Genomic DNA, 14,779 nt, shown 5'->3' on the forward strand with positions numbered 1-14,779 from the left:
TAATATGACTTTAAATATACTCAATTCTCAATGTTAATTTTCTTAATATTAAAAAGAAATATCAGATAATTAATTTTTTTAAATTATTGAATATGTACACAAATAAATCTCTAAAACATTTTTGTCTACAAAAAATTTTTTTACATTGAGATTTTTAAATTTTATAAAAATAAAATAAATAAGTCCTTCTATGTAAAAAAAAAGAGTCTAACTAACATAGAAGTAATTAATATAGAAATGTACATGTTAATGAAATGTTGATTGAATTGATTAAGAGGTAAAATAAATAGAGTTTGAGTTGATAATATAAATAGATTTGAATGGCACCGCCCTATTCCACCATTGACAGAGAAGGCATGGAAAGAGCTTCAGAAGTAGCCTCCTCTATGGACTAATCAACAAATATCAAAACACTGAACGAGGCATCTTCAAGCCCCAACCACCTAACACTTACCCACAACAAGTCTCCATCTCTCTTTCCCTCTTCCCATCACACCCAAACAACAAACCATTCCCCTCCTCGAACTATTCACCCTTCCCTCACACTTTTTAAAGCTTCAATTTCAGTCACCAACCAATGGAAATTTCTAACCCTAACGATCCCCAAGAAACCAAACCCACCGCCACCACCGCCTCTATCCCCACTCTTTCTCAAACACCTAACACCAGCAGCAGCAGCAGTGATAATAATAACCCCCCTCACAATAATAACCGCAAGTGCAAGGGAAAAGGTGGACCTGACAACAACAAGTTTCGTTACCGCGGCGTCAGGCAGCGGAGCTGGGGGAAATGGGTGGCGGAGATAAGAGAACCGCGCAAGCGGACCAGGAAGTGGCTCGGAACATTCGCCACCGCCGAAGATGCCGCCAGGGCCTACGACCGTGCTGCTTTGATCCTCTACGGTTCTAGGGCACAGTTGAATCTGCAACCCTCGGTTTCCGTCAATTCTAACTCTTCTAATTCTTCGTCTCGTGGCGGTTCTTCTTCTTCTTCTTCCTCCTCCACTCAAACGCTTAGGCCTTTGCTTCCTCGCCCTTCCGGGTTCACCTTCTCATCCGGTTCCCGGTTTCCCGTTGTGTTTAACGGCCTCCACAATAACAATAATAATAATAACTTCTCTGCTGCTACAGCCTCGGGTTTCGTGCCATTTGGGGTTTTCCCTTTTAGTAACGGTAATAATAACAGTGTTGTTGCACCACCACCGGTGCAGTTTCATCATCAGTATTCACCACAAGTGCTGCAAATTCAGCAGCAGCAACAGCTTCAACAGCAACAACAACACTGTCACCATCGTCACCAAAAAGTCGAAGAATCAGGTGGAACAACTTCAATTAGGTTAACCTCGCATCAGAATAATAATAATAATAATAATAATAATCATCCTTCGGGTTATGTTCATCATCCTCATCAAGAGAGTTGCATGGTTATGGAAGAAGAAATAGTGAATCATAGTAATAATAATAATAACAATCTCGTGGTGGATTCAACATTGTCTTCCTCAGAGGTTGGAGCAGATGCAGCGGTGGATCCGGATCCGGATCAGGATCGGGATCCAGAACCGGGTATCGGATCTATGTGGTCTTCGTTGACGGAGGAGGAGTATCCAGTTAGCTTGTGGGATTACAATTACAATGATCCATACTTTAGTTTGAATTTTGAAGAAATTTGATGGTGCATGCAGTAGCTTCATTCAGCTTCATTATTGATTTTGTTAATTGAAGTCAAATTACAACATAGGTACTCTTAATAGTCGATCGAATCGATTGATCTGAGTTTTATATAGTGGATTAGAAAGTATAAAGTGTGGGTAGAAAGGAACCCAAAGTTCAAGGTAGTTGTGAATAATTTCTGGTGGAATAATTTATCTGGATAAACCCTAGGATTGTGATTTGATTGAAGGTCAGTTTTTTCTTCTTCAAGCTCTTGATGATTTACAATAGTAGTTATTATTTGTTTATTTATTTATTGTTTGATTATTTCTGGATTTTTTTAATTTAATTTGCTTTGTAGAACATGTGTGTTTAGTGCGGTAACTTGTTGATTTGTGTTGTTTTAAATTTAGATTGTTAGCTATAGAGATTTAAGAGAAGCAATTTTCGGTTACATGTTAGCTATTTTTTATTCAAAATTGTTTTTAGAATTTTAAGATTTAAATTTTTTAGTTTAGAATTTATGGCTAACAGTGTAGGATTTAAGAAATAAATTAAAGATAAATATTTTTTTTTTAGAAAATTGGCTTAAATTGGTTGGAAAAAGTAAGCTTCCTACAATACTCATAGGATCATATTCCTCTGGGTTTTACCTGGTTCGACAAAAAATATTTATTTGACTGCTACTACTGAAATTGAAATACTAGTTGGAGACGGCATATAAATAATGTAGAAGGGAAAATTAAATGAGCTGTTTTGGTCTGCATGCTAATTGTCTTGTAGTATAGTTTATTCTGTTGATATGGTTTTATAAAGGTTTTTCATCAAGCTACAGGTTTAGGTATTCATTTCTTTTTTGAGCATTAGTTAGTTCTAAAGAGATGATTAAATAGAATATTAGAATTGCATGACATTTGAAGTCCTCTACGTGGGGGCCTTTCATGATTTTGGTGTAGTTACTATTTCATCATTTGGTTCATAAGTTGGGGAGAATTTCAAGTGTACTAAATATATCCGTGTTCTAATAATTTCAAATGTTGATCTTAATTATAAGAGTTATATATAATATATATTAATTAAAACAGGTAAGATTACTAGAATACCAGTGTATCAGGTTACATTTGAAAACTTTTCCATCAGTTATACATCACAATGTTGTAGCTTATACATGTTGACCATCCATTTGGTACTGTTTAATTTACACTGTAGTCTCGAGTTTTAGTTGCGGTAAAATTCAATTTGATATATAGGTTAATGATAATGTTTGGTACATAATATTTAAAATTATTTTATATTCATTATATTTAAAATTATATAATTATTTTAATAATAATTAATGAATATTATATAAAATAATTTTAGGCTACGAGTTGTCTCAAATATTATTGATAGGTTAGTTACTCATCTTTTGGCTATCGCTTAGTGTCTTATTGAGTATTGAGAATTGAGATTCATACTATCTCTATTTGATCATTGAAATGCCTTTGAGTATTATTCTAATGCCTTGAGAGTATTATTCTAGTCTTGTAATATCGAGTATTGATATTTGAGATTCATACTATTTCTATTTGATCATTGAAATGCATTTGAGAGTATTATTCTAATGCTTTTGAGAGTATTATTCTAGTCTCATGAAATCGGTAACTATCATGCCACGAATTAGCCGAACTTTTATTTTGCTAATTTTTTTAAAGGTTTTTAAAACTAATAATAATAATAATAATAATAATAATAATAATAATAATAATAATAATAATAATAATAATAATAGTTTAGCATTGTGTTAGAATTTTTTTTCGCAAATTTAAAATATTATTAGATAAAAGCATATAAATTATATATAAGAAAAGGATTTCAACCTGTTATAAACTACGACACGTAAGCTTTAAGGCTGCGTTTATAAAGACATGGATAAAGATATTGAATTAGTGTAATTTGTGTCCATCTGGAGACACTAATAAGGGATATAATTTATTTTTTATTTTTTTATTATTTTTATTAATTTTTTATAATTATATTTTTTATTATTATATTTTTTTATCTCAAATTGTTTGAATGAAAAAAAAGGAGAATAAATTGAAGATTTTTATAATTTGTTCTAATTAATCATCAAATAAAATATAAGAATAAAAAATTTTGTATCTCTGTTCATCAATATTTTGTTCTCAATATTTTATCTTATTCTATTCTTAGAAACAAATACAGCCTAAGTGACAGGTGACCTTTTAGTTTGTTAGTAACTTTGTACCTAATCCTTAATCGTTCATGTATACAATTAAAATAAATATATAAAGTTGCATTTATTTACAAAGACCAGACATAGAAATAGAGATATAAGAATACAAAAATATAACTGAATTAGTATATTTTGTATTTATTCTGATAGAAAGAACTTAAAAATAATAACAACGGATATAATTTATTTTTTATTTTTTTATTATTCTTATAAATTTTTAATTTTATTTTTTATTATTATATATTTTTTAAAATTTTTTGAATTAAGAAAAATAAAAATAAATTATATTTTCATAATTTATTTTAGTTTATTATTAAATAAAATACAAAAATACAAAATTTTATGTTTCTATTCTTAAAAATAAACGCTGCTTAAGATACTAACTTTTAATTGATTGATTAATATTAGTTAATTTATAATTTTTTTTAATTTTTATTTTTTTAAAAATTTAGAATTTTAAAATTTATAATATAGAATTTAGAATAAATAATTTTTTTGATAAAAATAATTTTTATTGAAAAAAAAATTCCTTAGATTAACTCAAATATCTAGTACCTCCTAAATTTGGTTGGTTTATATACCAATGCCTTAAATTTTAAAATCAATTCAACCAATTCATTTCATTCCTTACTAGCTACTTGTTTCTCTCTATCTATTTTCGATTTCATCATTACAAACAGTCTCTGGTACCTGTTATGATACATTGGTACCAAAGCTATAAAGATCCGTGGAGATACCTCAATCCACTTCTTGCATTGCTAAAGCTTTCAAAAGCTCTACGGCAATCATTTCAGTATCAAATCCAACATCCATTATTAGACTTGATGAACACAAAAATGCAAGCTTTGGTTTACTTAAAATCCAACAAGAAAATTTTGAAATAACGACCGAATTTGGCAGAGAATTCGCAGGGAATGAAAAATTTGAGGAAATCGAACCGCTATGTCAGGCCTGTGTGTTATCGTTACCACTATTTAATCAAGGTTTCCAAAATATTTAAATGCAAAACACTTTGTTTTGTGTCAAATACGTTCTTGTTTTGACATGTTAATAGATAATATTTTTTTTATTGTGTTATGATTTTATTAATTCTATTAGAATATTAAAGAGTACTGAGAGTAGAAAAAAAATATATTAAAATTTATTTAAATATCTAAAACAAAATTATAAGATAACATAAAATTATTATTTAAATTAATATTTTTTTTATGATTTTTTAACTAAAAATAATTTTGAACGAAATAATTTAAACAATATTTAGTTTACTATAATTCATTTTAAATAAAAGTTACTAAACATAAACCAAGTTATTATCAACTCACTCTTGATCAAAATTAATTTTATAAAATTATTTTTTTTGTAATATTATAAAATTAATTTTATACAAATTTCGTTTACCAATATTTAATCTAAACACACACTTAATAGATTCTAAGTGAAAATTTCTCTATTTCTGTCCAAATTGATTTTGTTTTAACGGAGACCAAATAAAAAAATAAGCTTAAATGGCGAAAAAACAATTCATATTTTAAGTCCATATTATTAAGGCTGGAAAAGCCCACTCTACTTAATGAGATAGTTTTTGGTAGGATCATTCCCATCTATTTGCTGCCTCTATTTGAAATGATGCGTAGTAAGTAGTAACACAACACATTCCGCATATAGAATGTTTGTAAACTATAATAATGTATTCTATACATTTATTTTACTTAAATTCTATTTTGCTTATTAACTATAAGCAAACAATGTGGTTCAAGTAATAATATAGTAAACTATTGATCCAATATTTTGATGGAATTAATTTGAATATATTTTTTTATGGTATTTTTCGGTATCACAAATCAAAAATTAATTTATTGTACATCAAAATTTTTACATATACAAAATGTAATTCGAATAATGAATTAGTATGTAGTTTATTTGTACCAATTTTTTCATTTTTAAGCTAAGCCGATCAAAAATTTAAACCCCTTTAGAAACTGACCCACTCAAACCACCTAATCCAAGAACTAAACCCAACCCATCAAAACTAAAAATCCCTCCTCTCCCTCGTTCCTTCTATGTTTGGTGTGAAGGACTCCATAGCCTTTCAAGCTTGCCATTTTTACCATTGATGTCCTTCTCTGCCTTTTTGCTTTTCTAAAATTCTGCTCATAATATTTGTTTGTTAGTGTTGAGTTTAAAAAATTAATAACAATTAATTGATGATGACTAAAATTATTATTAAGCTAATAAGTCCAAAATGTGTGAATAAGTGTTGGGCTGTTGGCTAAATGTGCAGGCCAAAATTAGAAGAATTTAGTCTAATAATGGTTCAGACCTATAAGCACTCAAATCACTCACTGATAACCTAAAGGAAGAGTTGCATATCACTATCTAAGGAGAAGAAAAGCAATTCATTCTCCTTTGAACTAAAGCTAGTGACCTCTCTCTCTTCTCTACCTACGTGATTCTCAATCCTTACTAGGAGTGTCCTTTAGCATTTATATTCCTTTTAGTTATTAATTTTATTTTTTTGTTATTTAATTTCTCGCATCTTTATCCACAAACTTTTCTCTTATACTCATAATCGATAATACCCATACCTCACTGCAATTCTTTTGAGAGACGATCCGAAATTTAAATACTCTCAATTTTTATTGGTTTGCATTGTGACAAACAAATTAAACTTTGATATGAGTCACTCGTTAGTTTGAAACTATATTTGCAACGAAGCAAATTTTTTATTGAAAAAAATTCTAGACCGACGTTTGGCCCGCGTCAACAATCTTTGTGAAAGATAGTGGAAATTTCTCCATTGTTGTGACGGAGACTGGATGTAGATCACATTGCAGATGATGGCTGAATTAGGATACATGGCTGTGTGATTTTCTCTTATCTACTCTTCTTCTGTTTCACTTCGTTAAGAGATAAAATAAAAGTGTCTCCTACATTGTGTATTTCTCAAAAGTCACAGCTATCCAAAAATAAAGAGTTGCTTTGTTCCTGAATGGGGACTGTCTAAAATCAGCCCAACTCTTTTGAGCTTATCTGATGCACCATTAAATTTGAAGCGTTAGATTAAATTGACAAACGATCTAATGGTTTATATTTAAATTATTATTAATTTAATAAAAATTACACTTAAAGACAACAACTTTTTTGATATTTTAAAATGGTCCAATATAAAAGTTTAGAACCAAACCCTTCTTTGCTGCAGCTATGCGCCCCTGTCTCTTCCCTCCACCCACTTTCTCCGTCTTCTTCCTCAAACAATGAACCTCCGTTTCTTCTTCTACACCCTTTCGGTCTACCTTCTTCTTTTTAGCGATGTCCCTCCGCTTCTTTCTCTACTCAATGTCCTCTACCTTCTTCCACAATGACTCCATTTTGTTTTTCTTCTCAAATTTCTCAAACCTTTTTAGGGTTTTGGTCAAAATAGGTTGAACTTTAGTGGAGCCTCGAGTTGGGAACAAGTTCCGTATCGGTCGGAAAATTGGTAGCGGATCCTTTGGAGATATTTATCTTGGTGAGCTTTCTTTCCTCTCTCTTTTTATTTGTTTTTTTGTGCATGTTTGAACTTCGAATTTCTGAAATTTCCGATTAAGTTTTTCAGATTAATTCATTTTAAAAATTTTGTGTAGGTAACAATATTCAGACAAATGAAGAGGTTGCAATTAAGTTTGTGAGTACTTTGATCAATCTTTTATTGACTCTGTTGTGGTGTTGTGAAAATTGTTGGTTGGATTTAGATCAAATTGATTATTGAATACCCGTGAGCTATCAACAGTGAGTGGAATAGATTCAAAATGTATGTTGATGATAATATATATAACATTGATGTGACACTGAATGTGCAGAAACTAATAGATGTATTGGGTATATATTTTGTGCAATATGTTGGCTCCTCATGTTGCTTATGTCTTGTACCTCTTTTTTGTTACAGTCACTATTAATATGTCTAATTTTATGGCGCCCCTTACCTTCTTGCAGTCCTTTGTTACACATAGAATACTTCTATGCGGTTCAGGTTTGGACTCCATTCGCATTGTTAATAACCAATTTTTTTTATCCATCAACCATGACTTCAGCATATTCTTGCTTTTCAGATGATCAACCTGTTACAAGCAATTTTGAAAACTCCTCATTGTATGTGTTGGAATGGTTATTACCAAGAATTGGATTTCTAGATAAGATTATAGTGAAAGATGTAAGAACATTATGTGTAAATCTTGATTTTAACTTTTAAATTAATCAGACTTGGCTTTTATTAGATTCATTTTTTACTTTTTGCTGAACTTGTAGGATGGTACTTTTGTTGATTCATGAACTGTTGGGTATATATTTTGTTTGTGCAGTTAGCAGGTCTGGCTTGCAAAATATTCCTTAAGACTATTGCATTGGGTGGTCACTCAACTGAAGTGGTCAGGCTTCAATCAAACACTGACTTTAGCAAATTCCATGGGTGATATTCCAGCTAATGAACCTTATCTGAGAATTTTCGTGATCTACTATGCTAGTCACATGAAAGTAATTGAGTTAGGTGAAGGTTGAATCCCAATGGTGGCTTTTGCAGAAGAATTTTGAATTGAGACCTTGTAGTAGAAACTCATAATTTAATGTACCAAGTTATGTAATAGAAACTCTGTTTTGTGTTGTAAATGGTTTGGTCTAATTTGACCAAAGTCAATTTACGTGTATGAGGCATAAGCTTTGCACTATTAGCATGAGTGCCAACAGATACCAGAAAAAAAATTAAAGCAAAGAAGCTTTTGCAAAAGGGGTTTTAACATATTTTACTTGATACATGTGTCAATGAATCATTCAAATTTTCAAAACTTAATACTTGACCAAAATTACAAAAAAAATGCCACTAATCACAACAACCACTACAATATGAGTGAATAAACATACTCTTGATTCAGTTAATTGCTTGTTGCGATTTATGTTATTTGATACTAATTTTCAGATTATTTAGTAGAAACAGAAGAAATAGAATATGAGCATACTTAATATGCAGAAAACACTTTCAGTTACATTTCTATTTTATGATGGTTGTGAAGAAAATTGTTCTTGAGTGATCTCAAGACTTAAGACTCATTCTATATAAATTCTAAACTGCATATCCATAAGGATTATTACAATATTTTATTTGAAAACAATTGAACACATGCAGATTCTACCAGTAATATCTCTAAATCAACAAAAGCTCTCTTCCTTATATAAAGAGCTTTAGGTCAATTTTTCGTTGAAGGTCTTCTTAACGCGCATGCCATCACACACAATTCATTCTTATTTTTTGGGGTTCCGATTGATATTTTTTATTTAACTGGGAACGGTTCTACGAATTCAACTAGTAAGTCATTGGTAACCAATAAACCAGTAAAATTATATAGCGATTCATACTATTCTATGGGCTAATTATTAGTTATATAGTAAAACTATATAACATATTTTTATCAATTACACTAGTAATTAATTTTATGACTATACGATATTTATTAATATTATTTTTTGAATAAATACATACAATATATAATGATATAATAAGAATAGCAAACTATGCAGTACATTACAGTACTACTCAGATCCACTTCTTCTTTAAGAATGGAAAACTATGTAGAATTTATTTTTTTTCCACTTCATTCTCCCTAATTCCTCAGCAAAATACACATTAAAAATAGAAAAGAAAAAGAAACTATGGTTGCTAACAATTGCTTTAGATAGAGATCACGGAGATCAGATCCTTTTGTAACATTGCAATGCTTAGACACAATAGGAACTCCAATTTTTGTCAAGAAATATGATAAATGGTCTAATTTTTTCTTTTATTTACACTCATAAACATGTCATTATTTATTAATAGAACTTCAATTTTTTATTTTATTTGGTTGAAAATATCATTTTATGAAGTCCATAGTCACCATAGGCACCAAAACTTGTGGCCACCATAGACTACACTTATAATACCTTGGGGAATCTAAATATTCCTGGATCAAAATGAGAAGCTATTTTTGTGTTCATCAAAAAAATCTCTCACTACCCAACTCTCAGTTACTGCATCGAAGAAAACATGAAGTTCAAAAAAGGTTTAAAAAATTCGTATTTTAAAAAAATACTGGAAGTTCATCTAACTATTTAAACAACTAGTAAGTCGTTAACAACTCGATCCGCTAAGCTCATGAGCTCATAAGCTCAAACTTGACCTTGGTTTGATTTGGCTTAACTAAAATTACTTAGCCTAATATAACTTTTATTATTAATCTTTCATTTCCAAACAATCAACTTACCTTGTGATCTTTCTAACTTTAAATATCAAATTTTTAGAGCTGTTAGTTCGAAGGTATCAATGTAAATTGCGTGCTTCAACAGTGCACCATGAAAATGTACACGAGTTATCTATTAGGTCAGTAGTATAAATATTTTATTTTTCCGTTTTATTAAGAAGTTTTAAGTATAAGTATTGTTGAAATAAATACAAAAGTACTTGTATTTAGGAAAGAAAATTAAAAATAGAAAGTTATTAATAGTTTGTTTTAAACGTTTAATCTTTAAAATATTGATATAATTTTATTTATTATGAATCTATAATAATAATTGTAAATATGGAAAATTAAAGGATTAAATGATGCAAATTTATTGATAATAAATAAAATTACGTTAGTAATAATAGCTGGTATTCAATTTTTGAATTTTGAAAATTAAAAAATAGTTTGCTTTATCCGGATAAAGCCCAATATGGGCAAAATTGCCACTTTTAGAGTTAGCTCTAATTGGAAGACTGTGGACTAAGAACAACAAAGCATGAGTTAGGGGGTCGAAGGCCTTATGCTTCCTTCCCATCTTTGAACCTATTCCTGACTCCTTAAGTAGTTCAATTGCACATGTGAAAGCGCGCATAGCCATTTTTAGGCTTCTTAAGTAACGGATTTACTTGTTTCATTTTATTTTGGGGGTCAGGGATCCCGCAAAGAAGAGAACCTAGTTGTTAAATAGAGCTTCTCACTCCCATGGAAGAAACTTCGCAAAAGGGGAAGAAGATGCCCAAGATAGATGATGTGAGAACAGAAGGGGAAATGGGAAGCACCGCAACAATGGAGAAGACCGGTGTGGGAGATGGCGACGATGATGCAACAACTCATCATCGATGTGGTGCATGCCCTGTTAGGTAATGACAACTTCTCATCTCCTTTAATCACGCCTTCACATTCTTCTGTTATTGATTGATTACCTTAATTATAGAAGATTTTGAAAAATAAATAAGAAAGAGAATCTGCATTAAAGAAATCAAATCAATTTCTATTAATGGACTGATTATGTCATATCTCTACTAATATTAAAAAAAATCGCAGAGATGATATCGATGGATTAAAGGAATGTATGTGACGGGATCTTGCAAGAAAAGAGTCTGTTCAGGAGAAAAAACCTAGAAGGAGAATTGCTCTAATCAATGGCAACCAATAATAGGCATGGGTAAAGGCTACACTCAATTCATTACGTTCATTGTTATTTTTGCTACTACTATTAGTTGAATTATATCTTATTATTATCATTATTGGTTCAGTTTATCCGACTCATGTGCACCACCAAGTGTTCTGATGAACTCCTTTGAGAGAAGAGTTATGGCTGATTTAGAGGTATGTAAGACCAACAAATATTTGTATCCTATTTTTAAGTTTCAATGCTGCTTATTTTAAATTACCTATGTTGTATCTGTTCTGCAGGACATCAAAAGAGCTAACAATAGTATTCGAGAGGAACAGATTCTATTGAAGTCCATGATTGAACGCATAAATTCCATTTATGTCAAGCCTGAGTTGAAGGAGAATGAAAGACTTCTGAAAAACAGCAAGACCAATCCTATCACCACCCCTCATAAGACATGCAAAATTACGGAAACTATCAAAAAGAGTGACAGCAAGTCAATATTTAATATGGATGTGGACCCAAATATATGTCTTGATGTGTCAGATGATGAGGATGATGTCATGGAACTAGATCGAACAACCATAACCCGCCAAGATCCACGCAAAGTTTCTGTCCAACGGAGCATTCTCTCTATCAAACGCCAGAAACTGTCACCCCAGCCAAATGGAAAAGGGAAGGCGAAACCACTATCAAAGTCATGGTTCCCTGGACCTGGTGAAAGGAGAACCAGGTTCCAAAATAGGGTTGAGGTAAAATCTTTGCACATCCATATGCATTTACATATTATTATAAAAGGGATAGGTTTATAATGCCCAACTTTCATATGTAGGCGTTCAGAGGTGTACAACGACCACGCCGTATGTCAACTTCTGAAATGGGTGCACAAGAATCCAGTGGAGAAGCAGTACGAGCATCAAGCACGCCAGTTGCTGCACGTGTACGCGCAGAATCGAAACCGCTATCTATTTTTGGACAGCAAAATTTGGTAGTGCAGAAGAAACCAAAGGTCACCAGTTCTTTTTTTCTTCTACTTTTTGTTTTGTCCTAACTATTGTGGTTAATAAATTAGAATTTTTAACTTTGAATGATGCAGAAATAATGCTTTAACAGAAATTATTTGAACTCGAACAGGGAATAACAACTTATTTTAAAGTGGGTGGCGAGATTAACTTGACTAAGGGACAAGTAGAGATGTTTGCATATGTTTTTGATCCGGATTTATTACCAAGGTATACATTTATTCATGTTCTTAAATAAGCTCAATATTCATTCATGGCTGATTTTCGCATTGAGTCTATGTTCACTTGTTATCAGTGAGCACATTGTAAAGATAGGAGGTTCGTCCGCAACACGTCAAGAACTTTTTTGCTTGAGCAAGGATCATACAATTACTGCCAAGGTAAAAATGATTATCTATCAATCTAACTTAGTCATCTATATGCTCAAAAACTGGATAAATACCTAACCATATCTATGCTTGAATTAGATTATGGAGCTTTGGGCTAGGAAATGTACTTGGGAGCAAAGAATCATTACTCTGAAGACAACTTGGTGCCTTCCTCCCTCTTTTTCAGTACGTTTTGTTATGGTTATCAAATAAGAAAGCTTGGATTGTTATTTTTTATTCTATACTTCTTTATCTACATAATTTATGACATATAAATTAGGTTGATGTATTTCAACATCTCCAAATAGAAGAGTTAATTGATAAATATGAAGATTATATGGGAAAATACCCTTCACTTGAATATGTAAGCTCCTGTCCTTATCTCTTCAGTTATCATACAATTATGTATATTTTTTGACACCTCTGTTGAACAATGCATTGTATTCAGATTTATATACCCATTCAAGATAATGATCACTGGTATCTAATGGTCATGAGTTTAGAACCAAAAATTGTGTTTCATTTGGACTCCAACCTGCCCCGTGAGCGCAAGGAACCAAGAACTGAATCTACTAACACTCTGGTATTATTCTAAACTATTTCAATTGATGTGGCTATGTCCCTATGATATCTCCTTCCGAATTATAACGCTACTCGCTGTTTGTAGGCTGTTGTTTTGTCCCAGATTATTTCTTCAGCACATTTTGAGGCTTGTCCTTTTGAACATGGTGACTTTTCTGGTGGCTGGTCTTCCCAAACAATTGAAGTGGTTCACGATGTGCAACCTCCTCCAACATGCCAGGAAGATTCTGCCTTATGGGTACTAAGCTGGTTGCATATGGAATATTCGTTTAATCCTAAGATACCACCAAAGGTTGTACCTCAACCATTTTATTTCCTATGTGTTTTTGCTGCATTCCCTCTAGTGACCTCTTAATTTCGGATTTGCTTTTTCTCTTTTTTTGGTGCTTTTAGATTTCTGAAAATCAGGTGCTAATCACAACTACCATAGACTTGGTTTTGGGATCCTCCAATGAACTGAGAAAGACCATTATGGACGACGCTAGTGAGCATTGGTTTCAACACAACGAACTCAATCAACCATAGATGATTTGTTATTTGTATACACTAGTTTGTGGTATTTAATTTTGCAATTTATGTTATTTGATACTATTTAAGACAATTTAATTGCAGTTCAAGTTATTTGATATTAGCTTTCAATTTCCCACCAAAAATATTCCCGCACAAGTGATATAATTTAATTTAGCTTTCTCATGAAAATGCCAAAAGGGTGATCTGATCATATGAAGGCAGTTAGATTGAACTCTGTCTTATTTGACAACATTATTAATATTATTATGGCTTTGATTTGCTATACTCTTTAATTTATATGGTGTCCTACATGGATCCGATTTTGTGAAAATTATTTCAGCAATTACTTGGATTGTAATATTATTTTTGGATACATTACTCAAGTCGATATGTGTTAGAGATATAGCTTTCATCCTGTTTTGCTTATCATTTTTTTCTTCCATTATCATGGTATAATTTGGCTGAATTAGTATATAATGATAATTGTGTTGCTAAATGCTAAGGAACCGTCTTTAAGCTCAGCCACTCAAATTCTAAGTTTTAAAACCAGTAAAAATTCTTAGAACATTTATTATTAATTTATTATGTAAATCAAAGATATGATATGGCAGGTACTTTAAAATTCTAGCATAAAAAATTGAGTTGGATTAGTGTTTATGAATACTTGGAAGTTTCAAAATTATGAAGTATTAGCCATTTAGCCTCTTAATCCATGATAGTAAGGGATGAAAACTGTGTTGAGCAGAATTTGAAAAGTGATCCTTTTGAGCATATGTACCCAATTTTTGTTCAGTAGACCTTATACGAAAAGCTCTCCCAAACTACTCTTACAACATTGGCTTTCAAGCTATATTTCTAAGTAGCAAGTTTCTAAAAAAAACAAATTAATTCTTCTAGCAAGCTATATATACACACATACTAAGCTCTCATAGTAATTTACTAGTTTGGAGTTAGCAAATATGTTCATGAAAAGAATAAAAGAGGCCACCCAGAGATCAACATACTTGA

The 14,779-nt window shown here is 31.3% G+C and overlaps 2 protein-coding genes and 1 long non-coding RNA gene across 3 annotated transcripts; all 3 read left to right on the forward strand.

Moving 5' to 3' along the window:
• The first annotated feature begins 340 nt into the window (after window positions 1-340).
• On the forward strand, window positions 341-1,976 carry LOC112702351 (uncharacterized). Its single transcript, XM_025753348.3, has one exon. It carries the CDS (start codon window positions 578-580, stop codon window positions 1,667-1,669), a length of 1,092 nt encoding a protein of 363 aa, XP_025609133.1. The 5' UTR covers window positions 341-577; the 3' UTR covers window positions 1,670-1,976.
• A 5,051-nt stretch (window positions 1,977-7,027) lies between these two features.
• Window positions 7,028-8,644, forward strand: LOC112702352 (uncharacterized). The gene is made up of 5 exons (XR_003154014.3): window positions 7,028-7,393; window positions 7,509-7,549; window positions 7,811-7,894; window positions 7,974-8,074; window positions 8,223-8,644. It is a non-coding gene; the product is annotated as an uncharacterized lncRNA (long non-coding RNA).
• A 2,034-nt stretch (window positions 8,645-10,678) lies between these two features.
• Window positions 10,679-13,887, forward strand: LOC112703959 (uncharacterized). Its single transcript, XM_025755566.3, has 12 exons — window positions 10,679-11,032; window positions 11,217-11,337; window positions 11,429-11,501; window positions 11,589-12,041; window positions 12,122-12,298; window positions 12,424-12,521; window positions 12,607-12,691; window positions 12,779-12,865; window positions 12,960-13,043; window positions 13,128-13,262; window positions 13,347-13,553; window positions 13,655-13,887. The coding sequence occupies exons 2-12, from the start codon at window positions 11,315-11,317 to the stop codon at window positions 13,784-13,786; spliced, it is 1,554 nt and encodes a 517-aa protein (XP_025611351.1). The 5' UTR covers window positions 10,679-11,032; window positions 11,217-11,314; the 3' UTR covers window positions 13,787-13,887.
• The last annotated feature ends 892 nt before the right edge of the window (window positions 13,888-14,779 follow it).

Source organism: Arachis hypogaea, chromosome 7 (genome assembly GCF_003086295.3).
Source record: "Arachis hypogaea cultivar Tifrunner chromosome 7, arahy.Tifrunner.gnm2.J5K5, whole genome shotgun sequence".
NCBI lineage: Eukaryota > Viridiplantae > Streptophyta > Magnoliopsida > Fabales > Fabaceae > Arachis > Arachis hypogaea.